General features: G+C 36.4%; 1 protein-coding gene across 4 annotated transcripts in view; it reads right to left on the reverse strand.

Moving 5' to 3' along the window:
- Positions 1-104: 104 nt before the first annotated feature.
- EFHC2 (EF-hand domain containing 2) overlaps positions 105-20,892 on the reverse strand; it is a 57,142-nt gene continuing 36,354 nt past the window's right edge. For all 4 annotated transcript variants that reach the window (XM_084537002.1, XM_084537003.1, XM_084537004.1 and 1 more), the window contains 6 exons: positions 19,749-19,945; positions 15,735-15,868; positions 10,656-10,853; positions 9,995-10,087; positions 3,029-3,134; positions 105-483 (listed from right to left, as the gene is read on the reverse strand). In XM_084537002.1, the coding sequence (XP_084393128.1) occupies positions 388-483; positions 3,029-3,134; positions 9,995-10,087; positions 10,656-10,853; positions 15,735-15,868; positions 19,749-19,945 (824 nt within the window). In that variant the 3' untranslated portion in view covers positions 105-387. The remainder of the gene's footprint in view (positions 484-3,028; positions 3,135-9,994; positions 10,088-10,655; positions 10,854-15,734; positions 15,869-19,748; positions 19,946-20,892) is intronic.

A 20,892-nucleotide genomic window follows, 5' to 3' on the forward strand; every position in this document is an offset into this window, starting at 1 on the left:
AACAGAATTATATAATTGTGCTAATTTTAGGCTAATTGGCCTAATATTATATGAGGTCACCCAACAACCTGTTTTGTTTGCAGAACAAAATAGGGTCAGTCGTATTTTGCTGTGTTTGACTCATATATTCCTTGGTATTTGCATGTTCTCCATATGACCAAGCACAAAGTTCACAGGATAGTTTTAACCACGCTTGTATGAGTACAAAAGAGTACCGTTGATTTAGGAGTTAAAAAATACACAAAGATACATATATGTTAGAATAAGAAACTAAGTGTAATAAAACCTACAGCCGATCTATTTTTGTTTTACAAGAAATATCTTCAGCAGCTAATAAGATTTGGAGCTGAAACACTAATCCAAAAGCTGTAACTTCTGCAAATCAGGTCATTCTTCCTTGCCAAACAGATCATCCAGAAGAGGCAAGTATTTGATTTTTTTAAAAGGAAGGGATGGTGGCTGTCCGTTCCAGTCATCTTCATTCTGAAATCAGTAATACAGAGAATATCTTAGAATATAATATTGAAAACAGCAACAAATAAAAGCCGGTCAACATAAGATTGAATGTGCTGCTTAACTTGCAATTACAATCATTCTGTGAACATGTGGACCTATATAATATAGTGCATCTATATAATAATAATAATAATATAATATAGTGCACTATATAATATAGTGCATCCTCCTAAAACATTACTACATGCACGTTTTTATCAATCTTGCAGAATATTTTATTGAACATATTGAGCACTTCTGCAGATATTTTCAAATTAAAGAACACTGTGTTTTATTCATTAAGACATTTATACTTGAAAACCTTATAAGTCATCTATGCTTCAACACCAAAACCATACAAAACAATGATAGAGAGAAAAAGAAAAGTCAGCTAAGCAAGCACAATTCTGCTACTGGAATCTATTGATGAAATACAGATACTATAGCCTTAAAATATCACCATTAATTCAAAGTAAATTAGGAACAGAATGACAATTGGGTTCTAAAGCTGGAAGATTCAACAAGATTTAAATCCTTTCCTTTCACTGATCTTTTCCAAGTCTTAGTATTTCTTCATTAAAATACTCGTGTATTGTACCAAAGACAGTCTAGGTATTGCAGCTAACTAACAGAATAATAAAGTCGATAAAAATGAATAAACAATACCGAAACCAATTTGGATGCAGTTCATTAAAAACAGCACTACATGTCACTGTGACAGTCAGAGCAAGGCTCTGGAGCCAACGAGGAACTGATTATCCCAGCATGCTGATGAATGATTATAATTCCTCTTGATGCACCTTTTTCCTTTCTGGCCTCAGCTGTAACCTTCCTCCCCTAACTCCCATGTTCTGCTCTCAACTGGGGCTCTTAAGCATCAGCCACTCCCTGAAAGCCCATCCACTGACAATCTACCAAGGAAAGATAACATCTCCTTCATACCCAAAGAAAACCATGTCTCTTACACTGATCAGAACATACATTTCACCACAGATGTCCACTCAACCTCCAGCTTGTTTCACAAGCACCTTGTCCTCTGTGCCTTCAACTTGTGAAGACCGCTTTTTGTGCCACCACCACTTGCACCCCACCTTCCCTGCATAGGAACCATCTCCTTCCCTCACCTGCCAGAAAGCAGCTCATGCTCAATGGCTAGATAAGCCATGCAGCTGTGAGGAGAAAAACGGTCAAACAGATTAAACAGCAACCATATCTGTGCAGATATCTGCTTCTTTCAGCCTTGATTTTTTGGTGCGGAGCTTAGCACCATCTTCAAGGCAAAAATCCTCAGGGCACAGGCTCTGACCCTTTTTTTGCTTGCATAGTACTGAGGCCCATGAGGGTCCTCATCCTGGCAGACTATCCTGAGAGAAGGCACTAGTTAAATACCAAGTTATACATGTAGCTTAAAGATGGAATTACTCTGTAAAAACAAAGAATAGCCACTGAACACAACCTACTCCATAAGAACCACAGGACTGCTGCATAAAACACGTGAAAGGGCTTTGATTTGATCTGATTTGTGCAAGGAAGAAAAAATTGTCTCAATCACAGAGTGAAAAAGAAACCACCAGAGAAAGCAGAGTGAAGCAGCAGGACAGGGCCCCGGTTAGACATCCCAGACAGTTTGAGATGCTTCAGAAGAAAGAGCTCATAAGCCAATAAGAGAGAGCAGTCAGGTTAATAGCACACTACTTGAGGAATATTGATTTAAGATATGTCACTGTTGAACTCAAATTCAAGGGAATGCCATGTTTCTAAGTGGTCTGAACGCAATCAAACACATCCTGTACAAGCTCAGCAACACATGGACTAGGCCAGAACAGCGAAACTACACGTTGGCAGAAGGGCTTCATATTTATCTGTTACAAGATTTTTAAAAATCAGCGTAATTGCCTTATGTACCATCTATTTTAAAATGTTCCGTTCAGCACAAGATGGCGAGATCAGATTAATCTCTGCAGTTTGTTGACACCACATTTTTATTTACCCTAAGTAGCAGGCTGGTGGAGATATACAAAGTTGATCCCTCAATACTGCTCCTGATTTACGCCTACCAGTGATGTGCTGTATTAAACACAAGTTTCCACAGAGTTATAAAATATATATAGCTATTTTCTGTGGTGCCAGTGGAGTTTTAAGAATTTCTTGACTATCCCAGCAACCAAACAGATCATTTGACATGTGGCAGAAATATTTGTGGGTGGCACGGTATTCACACCTATTGTTCAAGGACTAATACACCTGTTTTCCCCTCTTCTTTTTTTTTTCCTTTCAGAAAAATGTCACAGAGATGTAACACCTAATAGGCACAGGTGGGTAGTAGATCTTCTATTCCCTGTGTGACTTCTCTGGTTCATTCTAAACCTCCCAGAAAAAGATAATTACGTAAAGAAAATAGTCACAAATATACTAAGATGAAAGCTGTTATTGGCTTTGTTGGATGAAGCACTCATGTTACACTTGGCCAAAATGCAGGAGTATCTCAGGTGCTTGGCTGTGCTGTTCCTTTGCTCAAATATAGTGGTTTTACCTTGAGAGGAAGCCTTATTGTCTGGAATGCAGGTATATGATTCTCTCTCCAGTTCAGCCCATCCAGAAATTTTTTATACTCCACTTGCTTATTGTCATCTTCAAACCTAAGCAGAACATCCACAAGATGACTCATGGTTAAATGAAAATCTTAACACAGTTATATCATGTTATCTACAACACACTAATACATTACTTTTTGGATAATCATTTTTCATTCCTTTAGAACCAAAGCCTGGTAAGAGTATGGAGAAACACTTCCAAACTGCCAGGCCTTGATATTGTATGTTACATTCCATATACTTACTGCTCAGTATTGTATCTCATACTAGTACTCAATTCCTTTAAGGTTTAGTTTTTAACCATTGTCCAACTTTTTCCAGAACTAGGATCCCTCAGTTGGTGACAACCATGGAGCTAGGATGGTCGCTGTATAATTCCTTTGTGTAGAAAAGAAACTGGTAGTATGATAGAAGAGAGATGTGCTTTAACACAATTGACCTGCTTTATACAGTTTCTATAATCATTTCCTGAAAATAAGCCATCTCTCAAATATGCTGTTTGTACACACCTTGGGATCAATTTACAATTGACAAACGTGCAGGTCTCTAACCTATAATTTAATAGCTAGATTTAACAATATCAATCCTTGTCATTTGGTAGTTGTTTTATGGTATTATTCTTCATTTCCATGGAATAAATATATATGTTTGTGTCTGTTAGAAAGGTTCCCTAACTGAATGAAGAGATATATCCTGCCAGTTAGGTTCTACAGCTACTATTACACACGGAACATGCTACCTTCCTCCCTCAGATTTCTAAAATCATTACCCTGCCCTAATAAATCCATTGGAAGCAGCTCTGTAAGCCACGCCATCCTTCTGCCATTTTTTTGAATGAAGGAGCTTCAGAAAAGAAAAAAAAAAAAAAAGTCCTCAGTTCAGCAAAACACTTACTTGATTAAGGCATACAGAAATGTGCTGTTATTTGAGTGGGTCTTGTCAAATGCTTGAAAGACACTTGAATTCTGCAAGCTGATGCACCTTGCAGAATTGACACTACCACGCAGATTGTTCTTGAAATGAACATCTTAACTGCTCTGCTATACATACATACTGCCTTAGCAGCTTCTGTGAATGACATCTGTCTCACTTAGCACTACCCACATGGAAAAGGGATCTGGTTTAGGCATCTAAGCACACACTGGAAGCATCTGTGCTTCACTGCTGTCCATGGAGAGACATATATGACTAGCTAGATTCAGTAAGTATTTTTTGGTGGCAAACATCAGGTTAAATAATTCTACCGTGTAAGCCGGTGACACAAATACTATTGCACATGTAGGAGCCAGATCAATTACACACTGTCATCTCTGGAGAAACATGTTTTTTAGAAAATCATTTTATTCTGTTCTTGGAGAAATAGAACTGCACAAAACACAGGCCTCAAATTCCTTCGGTTCTCCAAATTACTGGAGAGGGTTCTGGTGAAAATTAAGCATGAAGGTACTTGAAGGAAGACTTTATAACACAAACTGGGAAAACAACACTGGGAAAGAGGAGAAATAAATCTAGTGACAAAAATAAAATGCAATAAACTGCAGCTCATCCTCTCCCTCTCCTCCCCCCACACCTTTCATTTAACAGTCAGCAGGAGAGATAATAATAAAATATACTGAGAGCCATAAACAGAGATGCTAGTGATAAACTGAAATGTTAAGTACAATGAGTTATGCTGAAGATGAAAGCACAGTCAGAGAAGAATGCTACTGTTACTAGAATTAAAGAGGAGCCTGAAACAAACATTGCCATGAGAAAACCTATTGTGGTTTTCTTCTTTTTAATACCTCACATGCGAGTTAACATTTTCACAAAGCCTCAGTTTTTTTTGTTTTTTTTTTTTTGCTTTTTTTTTTTCAGGTGGCAATTGGGGAACCAGGAGTTTTGCATTGGAAGTAAGAAGACAAAAAAAAGCTCTAATAAGAACAACTGGTGCACAGATTTTGAATTTCAGTACAATCATGACTATTTATTATTATTGTTATATGCACTAGTGTATATGTATTTAGCTTTTGCTGGTTGTGAGAAGTCAAAAGATAAGGTCTACTGTCAAGATGCAGAACTGCACAAGTAGGAGTTTTAAATAAAGAACAAGTGAAGGCATGTAATTACTTCAGCATCAATTTTATGTTGAGGCAATGAAGTCGTGGAAAAACATTGCTTCTGCATTTGACAAGCATTAACAAGGAGAAAAGTCCTTTGAACTGACAGCACTAGCAGACCAAGGCAACAACATGGACATGAAGTTAACTATAACCAAAGATTTTACGGTGGGCATGGGAAATGGGACGCCTAAATCCCATATTTAAATAGCTACAGAAAGCAGCTTAATGTATTACACCAAAATAATCCAGAGGAGAAAAATCCACTCTTTAGATATTTTTCCTACTGTGTCTTATTGTGCTAATCTACTAAATGCACATACTTATAATTCGGTACAGAGTATCCAGATGGAATGAAGAGATGTTATCAAGTTCTGCATTATTAGGACAGAGATGTCATACATTTCAGAGGCTGGAATTAATATGACTGGAACTGACAGTGCTCTTCAGCAAAGGAAATTAGATTTGCCTTATCAAGAAGATGCAACAAAGATCTCTTGAAACTATGTTTCTCTTCAGTTTTGCCCTATGACTTCACCATTGCATACAATTTTAGACTGTGGAAATCACTCCCTCATTCTTACCATTGTTTGCAGAGCTTCTTTTCCTTTTTGACGTTACAGAGATAATCACACAGTTTTGCTTGTAAAAATATATTCATAATGGAGTATTTACTCCAGATACATGAAAAATCTATTTAATTCACATTAAGATTGTTCCTGAGGATGCTTCACTGAGTAAAGGCTACTTATAAATATATTTTCTTTCCCATCAAGAAATCTGCAACCCAAACATTCATGTAAAAAGATAATGTACATATGCAGATTTTTACTTCCTTAGTTTTCAATAGCATTTGCTAAGTAGTTAATCTGATAACAGTAGAGGAGAGGCACTATGCTGCTTTAAGCTTAGAGAAAATGCTGCAATTCTTCAGCTGTTTGACAGTCCCTGTGTAACACTGGTATATATAAACACCTAAATTTTCATAAACTGTTCTTATGAAAAGATTTAAAATAGCAAACACAGACCAGTTTATGCAGCTGATCATTATCAGTTAAGTAATGGCTACCTTCTTGTGCATCCATTTATTCTTGTCTTGAACAACTATAAATTGAACCATCACTTCCTCAAGATACTGAATAACAGAAATAATGTCTTTTAAGAGATCTGTATGTTCATGCTGGAGTCTTTTAATCATAAATGGCAAAGTGAGTCTCAGACATCAAAGGCAACAAGCAGAATAGAGAGTGTAGGAGAACGATCTCATGGCCATTTCCAATTGCTGCTGCAACAAGGGCACTTGCCAGAGTAGGAAAAGAGGGTTACCTTCCTGAAAGAAACAGGTCAACCCTAAAAAAAAATGTTAAAGGTTGGCAAGTAGGTAAAAAAATACGTATATTACAGTGCCACAAGTCAGGGAAAAGCTGGGCAGGGAGAAAAGGCTACCTGAAGCACTAGGAATTACCTTTAAAAAAAATAATATATATATATTATATATATATATATATATTATTTATATATATATATAAAAATAATACTTCTTCCCCACTGGCTGTGCTTCTACAGCTTAAAAACCATAAATGCCAGACTCCAAGACTCCACGGTCTAATAGACTGACCCTGCTCCTGTCAAGAGGAGAACTACAGAGCCAGTTTCAATAGAAATTAAAAGACTTTTTTAAAAGTAGGGACATATGCTTAACAACTAAACTAATGCAGGATCATCCACATGCAATACTTGTAAACTTGTCATCCATGCCTTCTACACACCATTTTTTCTTTTGTTATCTGCCAGCTGTTTACATATACCCTCTGGGGAAAGGCTGTATCTTTTTAAGTTCTTGTTAGCGTACATTTAGCATTGTAGTAAATAAAAATATCGGGGGGGGGGATCTAAATTCATTATTTCAGCATTTTTACAACATTTATTTATTAAACAAAGCATAATTGTTAATTATACCTGCATAAATTAAAAGAAATGCTTATAATAAGCTACCCCAGTTTACTGGCAGAAGCAAGTGTATACCATATGTATTGCTTAATACATTGTGATTAAAAATCTGTATTGTCCTGTAATTGAAAAACTATGTGAAATAATGCTGATGGAGAGAGGAAATACCTTTTAATAAGACAGCTCAGTGAACTGCAATAGTGGACACCTTGTTAGGTACCCAAATCCTACTATTTCACCATCCCACAATTGAAAGTATTAATTTACTCTAGACAGACAATTTAAAAGGGTCTTGCAAAATCTCACAGTCTTTGTGCTAATTCTCCCTGCTCTTTATGGAAACTGAATGCTCCTCTGATAGAGTAGACAAAGTCCTGGATCATCTGGAGGTGACCACAAATTTAGACAGTAACTTCTAGTTCTGTCCTGTGCTTTTAATAAGTGACAGATCGTTGTGGTGTAATTTGCAAATGTAAATAGTAAATATTTTAAGGGCATTACCTTTTGAAATGGAAAAATAGAACCATTAACTCCTACTGAAAGTCTTTGCCACCTAATCTCACATAGCAAAGCTGAATAAACATATAGGTCCAGTCTTCAACCATTATCTGATCCACATCGTCTACGATCATTTTATAGCTGAATAGGGTCCAGCTAGTGCATTAGCTATATATACTGATTCTGTGGGAATCAGTCCAACAACTTTTATTGTACTGCTTTCTTCCATCATAAATTTGGATACATACATTAGGAATGCTACCACTGCTTCCTTCGGAAGGCATCACTGGACACAAAGGGCACAGAATTACAAACCAGAAAAGCAGGATGAATGGAAAAGTCTAAATCTCATTCAGCCAACTCTATTTTTCCATTTCCAGATTACTGTAAATTAACTCTTCTAAAATACACTTCACAAAATCCTTGACTCTGCACCTTTGTGCAACGATACTCTTCCAAGGCAGTGCCAACTGCACACATCATTAAGAAAGCAACGTTCTTTCTTATCTGCAGCACAGTGACTCACCACAAAAAACACCATCTTTCAAAGCAGCTGCTACTGTAACTTCGAACCAGCATTATGCATAATGCTCTGTCATACACAGTACTTCTCCCACTGATTTCTGAGGCACAGCTTCACACCATTTAACTTTCTCATACAGAAATCTGGAATAAAAGTTGGCCACAAACCCTTTTACAGGAAAATGGAAGGTAGTTCTGAAACCCAGCCCTTTCACGCGTTGAGATGAGTGCCTCTCCTTCTCCATCGCCTACAGAAAGAACCTACAGAGGCTGAATCCTAAACTGGCTGTCATGAGTACCTGCTGGGTGAAATCCAGGCCTTAGCTTCTTCTTTGTCTTCTAAGCTCATATCTAATTCTTTAGAATTAGACCCTTTAAGAGAAGATGTTCATCTTGCAAAAGCTAGTATAAATTCACAAACAATAAACATGTCTCTGGAGCCTATGATTTGTCGGGACTGTCTGTTTTTCATCAGCATTGAGTTAGGAAAACCTTCAGTCCCTTGTCTGTGCATCTATTCAATTTCAGCCTTTATGAAATGGAAACCATAAGAACTCCTTGTTTAGTCCAGGATGCCAACTGTCCTCCAACACTTTTTGTGTTGGGCAGCTTAGCAGGAGTTCTAAAAATGAGTTTTACATTAATGCTAAAATTCAGACATGTTTCTGATGACTAACACTTGTAACCTAATTGTCAGAAGTGATTAATAGCCAACCAATTATCAAAGACATCTATCTGGCTACTACAGGGAACTATTCTGAAAGATTTTGGTTTGGGGGGGAACAGGGCTTTGTAGAAAATATCTCTTTAGACTTCTAACAGCAGTCTTGTTGATACTGGTTGAAGTAGGAAGACTTGCTTGCTGTATATAAATGTTTTAATAAAATGGATTCCACCTTTCTGCTTGACAAGAATCTTTTCATTATTTGATAAATCCAAATGTTTAGTTTGAATTTCCTCTTGAAATCAAGAAGCATATCTACATGAAAACACCCAAGCATGACAAGACCTGCTTCTGCATTTTACACAGTGTGAAGGCACAGACAAAATATTTAATGATTTCCCCCAAGAGAAAGAAAAGACCAATAAGCATGTACTTTACCTGTTACCAGGAAAGCTGGTCATGAAAACCAAACTCATGATGATATGAGCATTCAAAACACCTCGGGTTACTCTGAACGTTAGCCTTTTATACAAGTGCATTGAATACCAGTTCTTTTCACTCCTGTTTCCTTAAATACAACTAGCCAAACATTTCGTCTCAAAAAAGTTAAATGTGCTATGGGAAAATACCAAAATCATGCAATACTCCTTTTTCTTTTTAATAATTACAATAGAATAAATGTTGCAGATGAGGTTCATAAGAGTAGGAAATCACTTTTTGTAGTAGAGTCTTAATGCTGTCGACTTGATTCAAAGATACTTCATTGTATTCATCTTGATATTGTATTCATCATGTGCTGCTATGAGATTAGTGTTTTTACCTTATATACCTTATATGAACTGGAACAACTAATGCAAATACAGTGATTCTCATTGATAATGGTAGGTATCATTAGCTGATTACCATGAGACTAAATCCATAGAATTCTGGCAAACCCCAGATGATCTATCATGCCAGACAAAAAAGAAGATACATTGCTAAGATGGATGCACCATGGTTGATTATAAATATTCTATAAATAGGAAAATCTGCACCTGTACATGGACAAAATCAGCACAATGTGATGACTGAAATTACAAAGATGACAAATTCTTAAGAAATGCATCTGTAGTAAATATTTAACACTGATTTGCACCCATTCATGCAGGTCATACCATCTGCCTTTAACTTACATGGTCAGTACAGCTTCCAGAAGGTCATCAGCCAGTGGCAACTTAAAAGACTTGCAAATAGTCCTGCACATCTGATAGGGCAGCACCCCACATCTACACAAACAGAAAGAGAGAGGGAGAAGTGTACATTAGGTATTAGCCAGGTTTATTTCAAGTTAATGTTAATGTGTACAGGAAAATGTGTCAGAGGCAATGGAAATATATTTTATGAAATTTCACTGTTACACAGCTTAGAAACTCAAAATGCATGTATTAGCCTGTCTCCACCATTATGAGGTCCTTAGTGATTCTGTTATTCTGTGACATCACCGAACAAAAAGGGAAAATGATTAACATAAAGGATCAACAACAAATCCATTTTTTGTTAAATAACTATTTTTAGTCTTTCATTTAATATACTGTTTTGCCTGTGAACAGACATCTGATTATGTCAGTGAATACTCAGTATGGCAGCTATTAACAAAAAGTACATGAACAAAATGAAAAGGACACAAAAAGACTATCCTTTTCTTATCCACTGTCAAGTTCTGAGAGAGGCTTAAGATTCAAAAAAGTATTCTTTGACTGCAATATATCATTTGCTCAGCAACAAACAGAAACTAGGTAGGTTTGCAAGTAGAGTTTACCAGAAAGCAGCCTAGGATAAATAGAGGAAACTTACTTTTCACGATCATTGTATACAAATACTGCAGACAGTTGTCCAAAATTCTCAAAGCTATTTTTCTTCAGTTGTTCTTGAGCCACTGCAAGGAGGAGGTGGAGGTCTGTTTCATATTCTTCTTTCACACCGTAGTAGCGCCCAATAGTCATAATTTCATGTTCTGAAAATGCTCCATCAGTGATACTGACTATCAAATTTCTGTTTACAAAAACAACAGACTACATTAGTTCAAGTAAAATAGTTAAAAAGTTAATAATTGCTAAATTTCTGTGAAAACGAGTATTAAAATGCTGTATTTATTTACAATCTTTAAAGAAAGCATTCAGTTAAATTTGAAATCCAGGTCTGTTCAAGGAGGTTTAACGGGAAGTACCTGAACTCTTAACTTTTGGAAGATGTCCATGTTTCCTCTGTAGTTGACTACTCATAACAAAACACATAATCATTATAGAAACCTTTTACCTGGAAATGCTGTACTAGCATGGAACATTAGTAGAGATTAGCTTTGTCCAACAATACAGTGAATCATACAGGCTATTATCCTGTTTTGTTCCTAATTGTATTTTGTATTCTGCAATATATGATTAATTATCTATAAGCACAAAGCACATACAGCAGTTGCATAAAACATCATCGGAAGAGAAGTGGGGCAGAAGATACCAACAGAGAATGATGGTATTAATCAAGCGTCAAGCCACACTCCACAAATCACTGTGAAAACTGGCCCTGTTGGGCAGCTTTCATGGAAAAGCTGGGGGAAGGGAAACACAAATCAGCCACACAGAAAGGGCAGAAAATTATACCCAACTTGTAATCACAAGCCCTCCTGACAACAAAGAAATAAAGGACACAGCAGCAAGACCAGCTGATGCTTGGGTACTGTCAGTGGGGAATCAGATCCCACAGGGAAAAGTCTGAGATGCGCTCTCCCAAGGTTGCCTGTGCTGCTCAGACGAACCAGCCCAACCCAAGGAAGAAGAAATGTTCCTAAGATCCATCTGATGGGCCAGTACTGGCATTGAATGACTAATCATTCCTGTTAATATCAAGGATTTGTTGCTGGTAATAGTACTGGAGTAATTTTAGGGTAAGCTCCTGAAGACACTTATTGTATACCAGCAAATGGAAACAAGCACTGAGACTAAATTATAGTTTTGTTATACGTAAAACTTTGGTTTATATTTTTGGGAGAGGGAAGAAAAGGACTGAGTGAGAAGATGGTACAAGCTTTGCATTAGGGATTGCGCCACCTCCAGTGATTACAGAGTTCCTCCTACTATGTCCTGTGTGTTGACACAACAGGAAGGAAGAAAAATGCCAGTAGCAAGCAAATGTAGGAGGCTTCCAGCTTTCCTGTGAAAACTGAACTGTAGTTTACCTCAATAGCTACAAGAGCACTTGGCAGACAAACCTGGATTAGTGTAACTATACCTTGGCATTATGATTCCAAATCTGTTTCAGGTGAATACATAATCAGCAGGATCTTTTAACAACAAGCACGAACATCGGCCTGTGTGTCTCAATCAAAATTAGATTACCTATTTATGATGCAACTGGATAAACTGCACTAGGAATAAACTTCACCATAATGGCTTCTGCAGCTAGACCTGTACCTTATGGCACACTTGAGGGTACTGCATCACTGTGATGCAATTTCAAGGATCACTAATCCTTGCAAAGAAATGGAAGAAATTGTTAGTGATAGAAAAAGATCAGACGCGAGACTCAAATGGCTGGCTGAAGAGCAGTTAAATTCCTGAACAATTCTGACAGTGGATCTTTTAGCATCCGCATCTGAACTGAAAGCACAGAAATTTAGTACCCCTTCAAATTAGAAAACTTTATTAACAAATATAAATTTTCACTCTCTTTGTCTCAGAAGCTTGTGTGGCCCTGCTCAAATGAAGATATTGCTACAGAGAATAGGATTGCACTCACACAGCTATTCAAAAAAGGATACTAAACACCATACGGTGTCTACAATGACTAAACCGCTGTTTTTTCGTTGTTTGTTTTGTTTGTTTGTTTGTTTGTTGTTTTTGTATTAAATAAATAAGCAAGATTTCTTGTATTCTTTTGTATTAAATTTCTTTTGCATTAAATAAATAAGCAAGATATTTGCAAAGACAGGAGATAAATATAAGGAAAAGTTGAGCTGATGACAGTATCAAACCTTATTTTGAGTTTATGCAAGCTCAATGACCAAAACTTGGTCCATTTAGTAATATTATCTTACCACACGCACTGAATATTATTATTTATGTTGTAGCAGCATTCAGAGATCCAGTCAAAATCAGATCCTCTTTTTTCGGTATTACTGCAAACATGAAATAGTATTGTCTTGTAAGACTGACACTAAATGCTTGGGTTGGCAAAGCTGAAAGCATATAGCTAGCTTTACCCATGTGAACACGAAATCCACAGGCTGGATTTCCACACATGGCATGAAATTTTCCACTGTCAGGATTTTTTAAGTCTTTCCTTTTTTCAAGCCAGTTGGTGACAATTAAGTCATCAAAACTCTACAGAAAATTGTCTCATTTGGGAATTAAGGAATTTTCTTGTGATTTCTAGGGACTAACAAGTGAGACCCAAGATTCACACATTGAATACAACTAAACTCTTCCCGACAAAAATAAACAAGCTGCAACTATTGTTCCCACAAGTTAGTTATCTTTTTTTTTGTTGTTGTTGTTCCAGAAGAATAATAGAGATTGCAATCTGAATTTGGTAGAGAAAGAACAAATAATAATTAACTGCTTAAGAGAGCTATTTCTCAAGCTAAATTAAAGATAGGCATCTTTGCTAAACTCACATGGTTCTTTGTTTCTAACAGCAAATGGTCTTGCCAGCAGCTTCTGAGAAAAAGCAGTCTGGATAGAACCATGTGATATACAGACTTCTAAGTTATAGTTATTTTCTCTTCCTCTCTCTTTAACAAAGCTTTCAATAGTTCTAACGACAGCATTGGGGATTGCTTCTGTACGCACCATATATTTATTTCCTGGATGATGTCCCATTGATGTGGGTTTTGAGAATACTTCAAGTAAATTGTATAATTATAATTCTGCTTCACTACATCATACTTACAGGTGTATTTTTAAATTTAACTTGTATGAAATTATACAGGTAGAAAGGAAGAAACCTGAACTGCAAAATTTAGAGCACAGCAAAGCTTTAGCTGTATTTAAGATAAGAGGATTATTACGCTGGTTGAAGCTGTCACACAGATAATTGCCTGTATTAAAAATAATCATTTGTAGTGAGTTTTAGTCATGAAATGCCATGACAGATTTAAAATAAGCAGTGATGTAAACATGAAAAATATAAAATTGAAGGAGAAATACATATTCTTTTTGTAGAAAAATATCTGTGATTTATCATAGATGCAAAGAAGGGCTCTCTTGCCTTTGTCATTAAAAATGTTTCTTTCCTAAAATATGTGGATTTTAAAAAAAGAAAGTAAAAGATAATAATAAAAAAAAAGAAACCATTAAATATGAACAGAAACAAAATCTACTCTTCACTATAAAGCAAGGAAGTCAAATTTGCCTTAGAGGCAAATCCTTCCTGTGGCAGTGTGTGAATGATTCCTGTTAAACCACCTTAGGTCCCACCAGAGGAGGGATGTGGACCATTAGTAGGTGCTCAGACTGGCCTATGTGAGCACTGAGGCTAAAAAACATCATTATGTGGATTCCCCTGTTTTTTGTCTTGCTCATGGAGAGAGCTATTGTATTTTTATAGCTGAAACCAAGTGCCTCCATACATGCCAAGAAATAGCACCAACCTAAATTATACAGCTGGGCTGTAATTAAATTACGTGCAACCGAACCTCTGCTTGATAAAATAAATTAAAAAAAAAAAACCTGCTGTAAACATGGAAAGCACAATCGACCCTTCTAAAAGTGTGCTCCACCAGTTTTGTCATGCAAATGTTCTGAAGCCTTGATCTGCTCTTAGTACATGTAAGAAGACAATTTTGCAAATTATTTCATAATTTTAATTAAAACCATAATTGTTCGATTTTAAACAGTTACTTGACATGTAAATTAAAACCCTTTTACAAGTGCCATAAAGCTTCTTCACATACACATGAACTTTCAATTTTCTACTCTTCTTACTCTAGAAATAACATTTTCCCTCTTAATGCAGTTAACAATTCAAAATCTTGCTTTTGTTGAGTAAAACATCAAGGAGTTTAGGAATGTTTTGACCAAAAACTTCCACTAGCTCTGGCTTCTCTTAGATTGAATCCTACTTTTTAAACACGCTTTTTTGGTTTTTGAATACCATCTTGTTTTCATCTGTCACTACTTTCACTTTGAATCACTGGAAAAACCTTCTTCAGATCTATATTTCCTCTGAGATATTTCACAAGGATTTTTCTGCATTGGTTAACATTTCTATAGGGATGACATTCCATGCAATATACATCTACTTACGCACTTTAGTTATTATGACAGTTCCTAAATATATAGTTTATTACCACCGTGAAGAACAAGATGTTTCTAGGTAAAATCTCCTCCTCTGTTCCACATCATTAATAAGCATTGCTCTCACTACTGCTTTCCAGTATGTTTTCAAGATGCTTATCACTGTATCCTGTAATTTCAGTATACCTTGGTTTATTTATCAATGATTCATTCATTTACCAATCATTCATTTATCAATGATTCAAAACCCAAATAACACCATTTCAGAAGGCAACTCAAACCTTCTTTCTTGAATTTCAAAACTACAATTAATTTGTTTCACTCTCTCAGGATGGGCTTTTCTTTATCCTTTGGTTAATATATTACTACTTACTTGCCCGTCTTCATAATACCCTGTGCCAGCTCCATAAAAAGTAGACAGATTTTAGTTGTGTTTTCCAGATTACTTGAAAAGCTCTCTCATTTCTGTTTTTCCCGGGCATGGGTTCGCCTTCTTTCCCACAAAGTCTCCAAGTAAATGTAAAGAAGCATATACCATTTGTCAGATAACATGTGCAAAAGGTGTCAATAGTAATTTACACCCTATACTTTCTGGGGGAACGTGCCTCCACTAATTATTAAAAATCAAAACCCACTGTCTTACCTGAAAGGCTCATACGCGATCACCTTGGTATGCTCCGGGTCTGTGGCTGCAAACACCTGTCTGATTTCTCGTGAACGAGATTCAGCTATGTCTTTCAGTTTCTTGAGGATGAAACCAGTATCAGCCACAGAGAACTTAACAAACGAAAACAGAACACAGAGACAAAAGAGAAAAGCACTATGCAACTTATGTAACAGCAAGAGTTATCAGGATGCAGGGCAACGCTGAACTGTTAGTTTCTTCACTGTTTCATTTCAAATGCATAAATCTGCAACATGTTAAGTCTGGAGGGAAGCTTCCTACTGAAAAAAACTTACTTTCTACTGAGAATTAAATAAGAAAACAAAAATCATCAGATCATGCACTCTCAGAGAGCTTATTGCAGACACATGAAAGGGCATTCACTTTTGCTTCAAGCATTGTATTGTTAAAACTGAAGCAATAACATTTGAATTCTAGATCTAATAACTTTGCCCTCATTTTGTGTTGGTGCATGTGACTGAATTCTCAATTAATAAATTTTACCAGGTTAAAACTAATCTTTTCATCATTGCTCTGATCAACTGTTCCAACAGATAAGCTCATTCATATTATGTAAAACATACTCAGAATTAGCAGATTGGAAATCAGTTAGGAAACAATTTTCCCTGTCATGTAACAAGAATGCTTATTTCTTCCTAAATAGACCATTAAAATAAAATTGAATTCAGATAAATAGAAATGGAGCACTTAGGCTTTCACCTTATAGTCAGATTGCTGTGTAAGAGCTCTACCAAAGATTTATTTGCTATGTTCACCTTTACCATTAAAATCTATGTATTTAGTCATTAAACTGCAGCTGAGTCCAGATATTAATATCAGATATGCCCTTACATCTATCATGCTCTACCTCCGTTATAAAGCACAATGAATGGTCTGAAAATAGTTTTCTCTCATTTCTTCCAGTAAGAAGTGTACTTTTAACAAGCAATCACTTAAAATTTGGTATGACTCGTATTGAGGACTTCATCACAGAAGAGATGAGGCCTCATTCCCTATCATGCTAAAGTCCGTTCACAGAATTGTATCTGTTCAAAGAGATCTAGAAAAGTATTTGAAGTATTGGAAGTCCTTTTGGCACTGCCAAAGCAGTATAAACTGATCCACATTTAATTAATAAATCAGTGGTTGTGGGTAACGCGCTCAAATTTAGAGAAGACTGCCGCTGCATATGCAAAAACTGCTCCAAGTACAACACTGGCATGCAATGCCACACAAGCCAGTAGTGTGGAGCAGCTTGCCCAGCAATCAAAAAGACTTAGAGACAGCAACTTTTTCAGTCCTCTTGCCAAGACTTTATTGTCTGGGCCATAAGGCCACAGCCTTTTACTGAAAAAGAAAGGAACAGAGATTATGAAAAGGTTGGGCAGTTGGAATAGATCTGCAGAGTATTTACAGATGGGTAAAGTGTCCTGGCTACTTAAAAAACTGCCCTTTACATTGTCAAAGCAGTTGCTTTTACATCTTTTTTTCTGAACTATATATTGCAAACAGCTATGTAAACATCTAGTATCCGAGTAGCTTGGTGATAACTCCTCACTCAATTTCCCCACTTCTCTTGTAGCTGTTGACATTTCAGTAGTCACAATCTAGTTTTGTTTGGTTGTCTTGCTTATGCCTGAGTCAGACTTCATTATGTTGGATTCAACGCAAGTAAAATCAACCTTCGTGCCTGTGCCACAGAAGACTACGAAGTTTAAGCAACTGAAACTGCTTCAGAGTTGATGAATCCATTTCCAAGGAGGCACAGCAATGCCTTGTTTGAAAGAACCCTCTTCAGACCTTGATAATACCATTAGAGCTGTGCACAATGCAAATGTTCTGTTCAGAAGCAAATTCAAGGTTTCCAGATACATCTTTTTTCATCAAATTGGAAAAGAAACTAAGGGTTGAAATGTTTTGAAAATTAGATTCTTCAAGTTACTTTCATTGCAGGCTGTGATCAAAACAAAAAGATTCATTGATTTCTTTTTGCCCCTTAATTCAAGTGCAATACAACAAATACATCTTTGAAACAGAAAATGTATCTCATTTTCCAAAAGAAAAATATTCCGTCTACGTTTCTTTCACCAGTGTTCAGAAAAGGTACTGATGTATTGTGCCAAAAGGAAACCTCTGTTGATTCAGAAGGAAAAAGATTTCTAATGCTAGAAATAACTGAAAAATAATATTTTTCCCCTCTTCTAACCATCTTCTGTCTCTGCTTTTCTCTGATAATTGCTGAAGTTGTTGTGGGTTGAGTATGCATAGCCAATGAACTGAGGTAAACAAGGTGTATCCTTACTTCTGGAACTGTTGCCAAAGGATCTGAATAAAACGTCTGTCCTTGAGAGAATAAAATGTTTTTTTCTACCAGCTGTTTTGAACTCTTCACTATGCAAAGAACATTTCAAAATTCACTTCAGATAAGTGTTTTTAGTGCTGTTTCTTCCCATTTTGCAGATTTTATTTTGGTAATATACAATCATTCAGTCTGGAAAACTACGATTGCATTTATTTGCTTGAAGACAATCAATGCAAACAGCAGTTCCAAAGACCATTTACAACCTAATGATGCAGACTGCATTTTGGAGAATAGCTTTGATTTTTATTCTACCAGGAGTAAAAACTGTCCAGCAGTAAGAAAACATAATGTATATAGCTTTGTATTTTATTGCTTAAAGCATTTAGCAGTCGTAACATTTTACATCAACAAGCATTTGCAGACCTTCCTCATTACTTCAGGGAAGGCAGGGTGGTGCTGACTCCACGCTGCAAAGGAACTGTGCTGCGTTCTGCTATTTTCAGCACAGCACGTGTGGCCAAAAGGCAATAATGTAGAGTCAGACTGAATTTACCTCTACCTTGGCAGCACAGTGATGGCAAGATGACAATCTCAGTCCCCAAGACTGCGCTAGGTCTACTGGCATGTGGGGAATCCTGCAGGTTCACTCACTGCGGTGAGCCAGCAGTTAGGGAACAGCTAAAACCTGCACTAAACCTTCTCCCTTCCCCACCCACAAAGGGTCTGGATTAAAAGGCAGAGAACATCATCTCATAGCTCGATAAAGCCTCCTGGATATTCTAACAAGCCTGAGTAATGGGCAGCTCTGCAGAAGATCTGTTGAAGGCACAATTCAGGCTGTGACCCCACCACGAGCTATGAAGCATATACAGTGCTCCAAAGGCTTCAAAACACTTTCTAGTCCAAAGGGCGATGTTCGAGATCATATGGTGCTGAAACAACTATCAGAAGAGGGATTGGGATGCTGAAATGCCTTAGCTCCTGAGCTGCTGCATTGTTAAGATGCATCTCAAACCAACTGGTTCGGGACTGCACACAATAGGAATTCCCAAGTAAACTGGGGTAATTTTTTTCAAATATTTCAGCACGAAGTTCATCATTTAAAAAAAAAATCTGCATTTTTTACCAAATGAACATAAAATCCCACAAAATGCTCTGGCACTCTTCTTTCTTTTGATTTTCCATCCCTGTATCTGTTTGTTTTTTGACTTTTGTGGCAATTGCTGGAAGACAATCCATTTCTTCCTACTGGATATATTTCAGGTTTTTGTGAATGAGGGCTTTTTACCAAACACCTGTGTAATGACTGGTAGCAAAATGTACACATAAACAGAAGCAGTCCAGCTCTTTCTTTATTACTGCTCTCCCCTCTGCAGGCAACTCTAAAAGACAGTGAAACTTGGTACAAACTGTAAGCCTGAATTCCTGACTGTGATTTGAATTTCTAATATTAAAATGGAAATGTTCAGTAAAATAAATATGTATGAACACAAATAAATCAAATTAGGAAATTCTCATCAGTAAGATTCTAAAGCTCTCCCTAGCTAGCATCTCCTACATCCACTGCTAGAGACAGAGCACTGGGCCATGAACTTTGGGTGAAGAAATTAGGTATAACCAATTCTGACAAATATAATATAGATAAGATATAGTTCTTAAAGCCAACAGAAAATAACAAGAGTCTGCTTCACCTCATTTGCATGCTTCTCCATATAGTTGATAGTGTACTCATCAGCATCTACCAAAAGAAAGTTGTGGCCATGGAAACAAACTCTGGCTCCAACAAACAGATCCTGAGCCTTGAAGTATTCAGATGGCTCACTCTTAAAGAGCTCCTGCCCAGGCTTCTTAATGCGACCTCTTTCCAAAAACTTCCCACCGAGTATCCCTATGGGAATAGAATTGTAAATAATTAATAGTGGCTTTGCTCAGGGAAAAAATAAAATAAAATAAAATAAAATAAAATAAAATAAAATAAAATAAAATAAAATAAAATAAAATAAAATAAAATAAAATAAAATAAAATAAAATAAAATAAAATAAAATAAAATAAAATAAAATAAAATAAAATAAAATAAAATAAAATAAAATAAAATAAAATAAAATAAAATAAAGGAAACCAAAAAAACGACTCCAAACCAGTCAGTTTATATTTATGTATTAGTTTTCATCCTTGAGTTTCTTGTTTCAAAATGTGTGCCTCCCTCCTTCTCATTGCTAAAAGAACAGCCTCTACCAGTGTCCACAGCAACAGTTACACTGTGCATATTCTGTGACATGTCTCATCTGAATGCCTGCCAAACACCTTCCCTTTTTTCTTTTCTCTAAAGTGTGAGAGAAATTTGCCTCTTCAAATGGTTCCCATAACCCTGCTGCCAGCCTTGGGACTGACCCGTGAGAAAAGTAAGATGCAAAATGCAAGATCCAGGCAATTATCCTTGAACTGTTAAAGTAAAAAAAAAAAAATTTTTTTAAAAATCCACAACTTAGTATAATACAGTCCTACTAAGATCACGAATTCTGGTACACTGTAATTCTAACTTGCTTTTAAGGGCTTTTGAATATGAAAAAGGCAGGAGTGACACGACACTATCTTCTACATACTCTTCTGCCAACGCAACTTACCTGTGATCTGTTATTTCCTTTCTGAGCACAGTATGTCACATTATTTCTTCTCACATTATAATGATTTTATTCATGCCACTGGAAACTGTACATTGTGCTCAAGGGTATGTAAGATACTAAAAGGAACATTTTTCTTTCCATTAATATCTTCTGGTGCACCACAAGATTACATCACATTTACCAAGCTTTCTAGAAAACAGTCTGTCACAT

This window comes from Aythya ferina (assembly GCF_964211825.1).
Source record: "Aythya ferina genome assembly, chromosome: 1".
Taxonomy (NCBI): domain Eukaryota; kingdom Metazoa; phylum Chordata; class Aves; order Anseriformes; family Anatidae; genus Aythya; species Aythya ferina.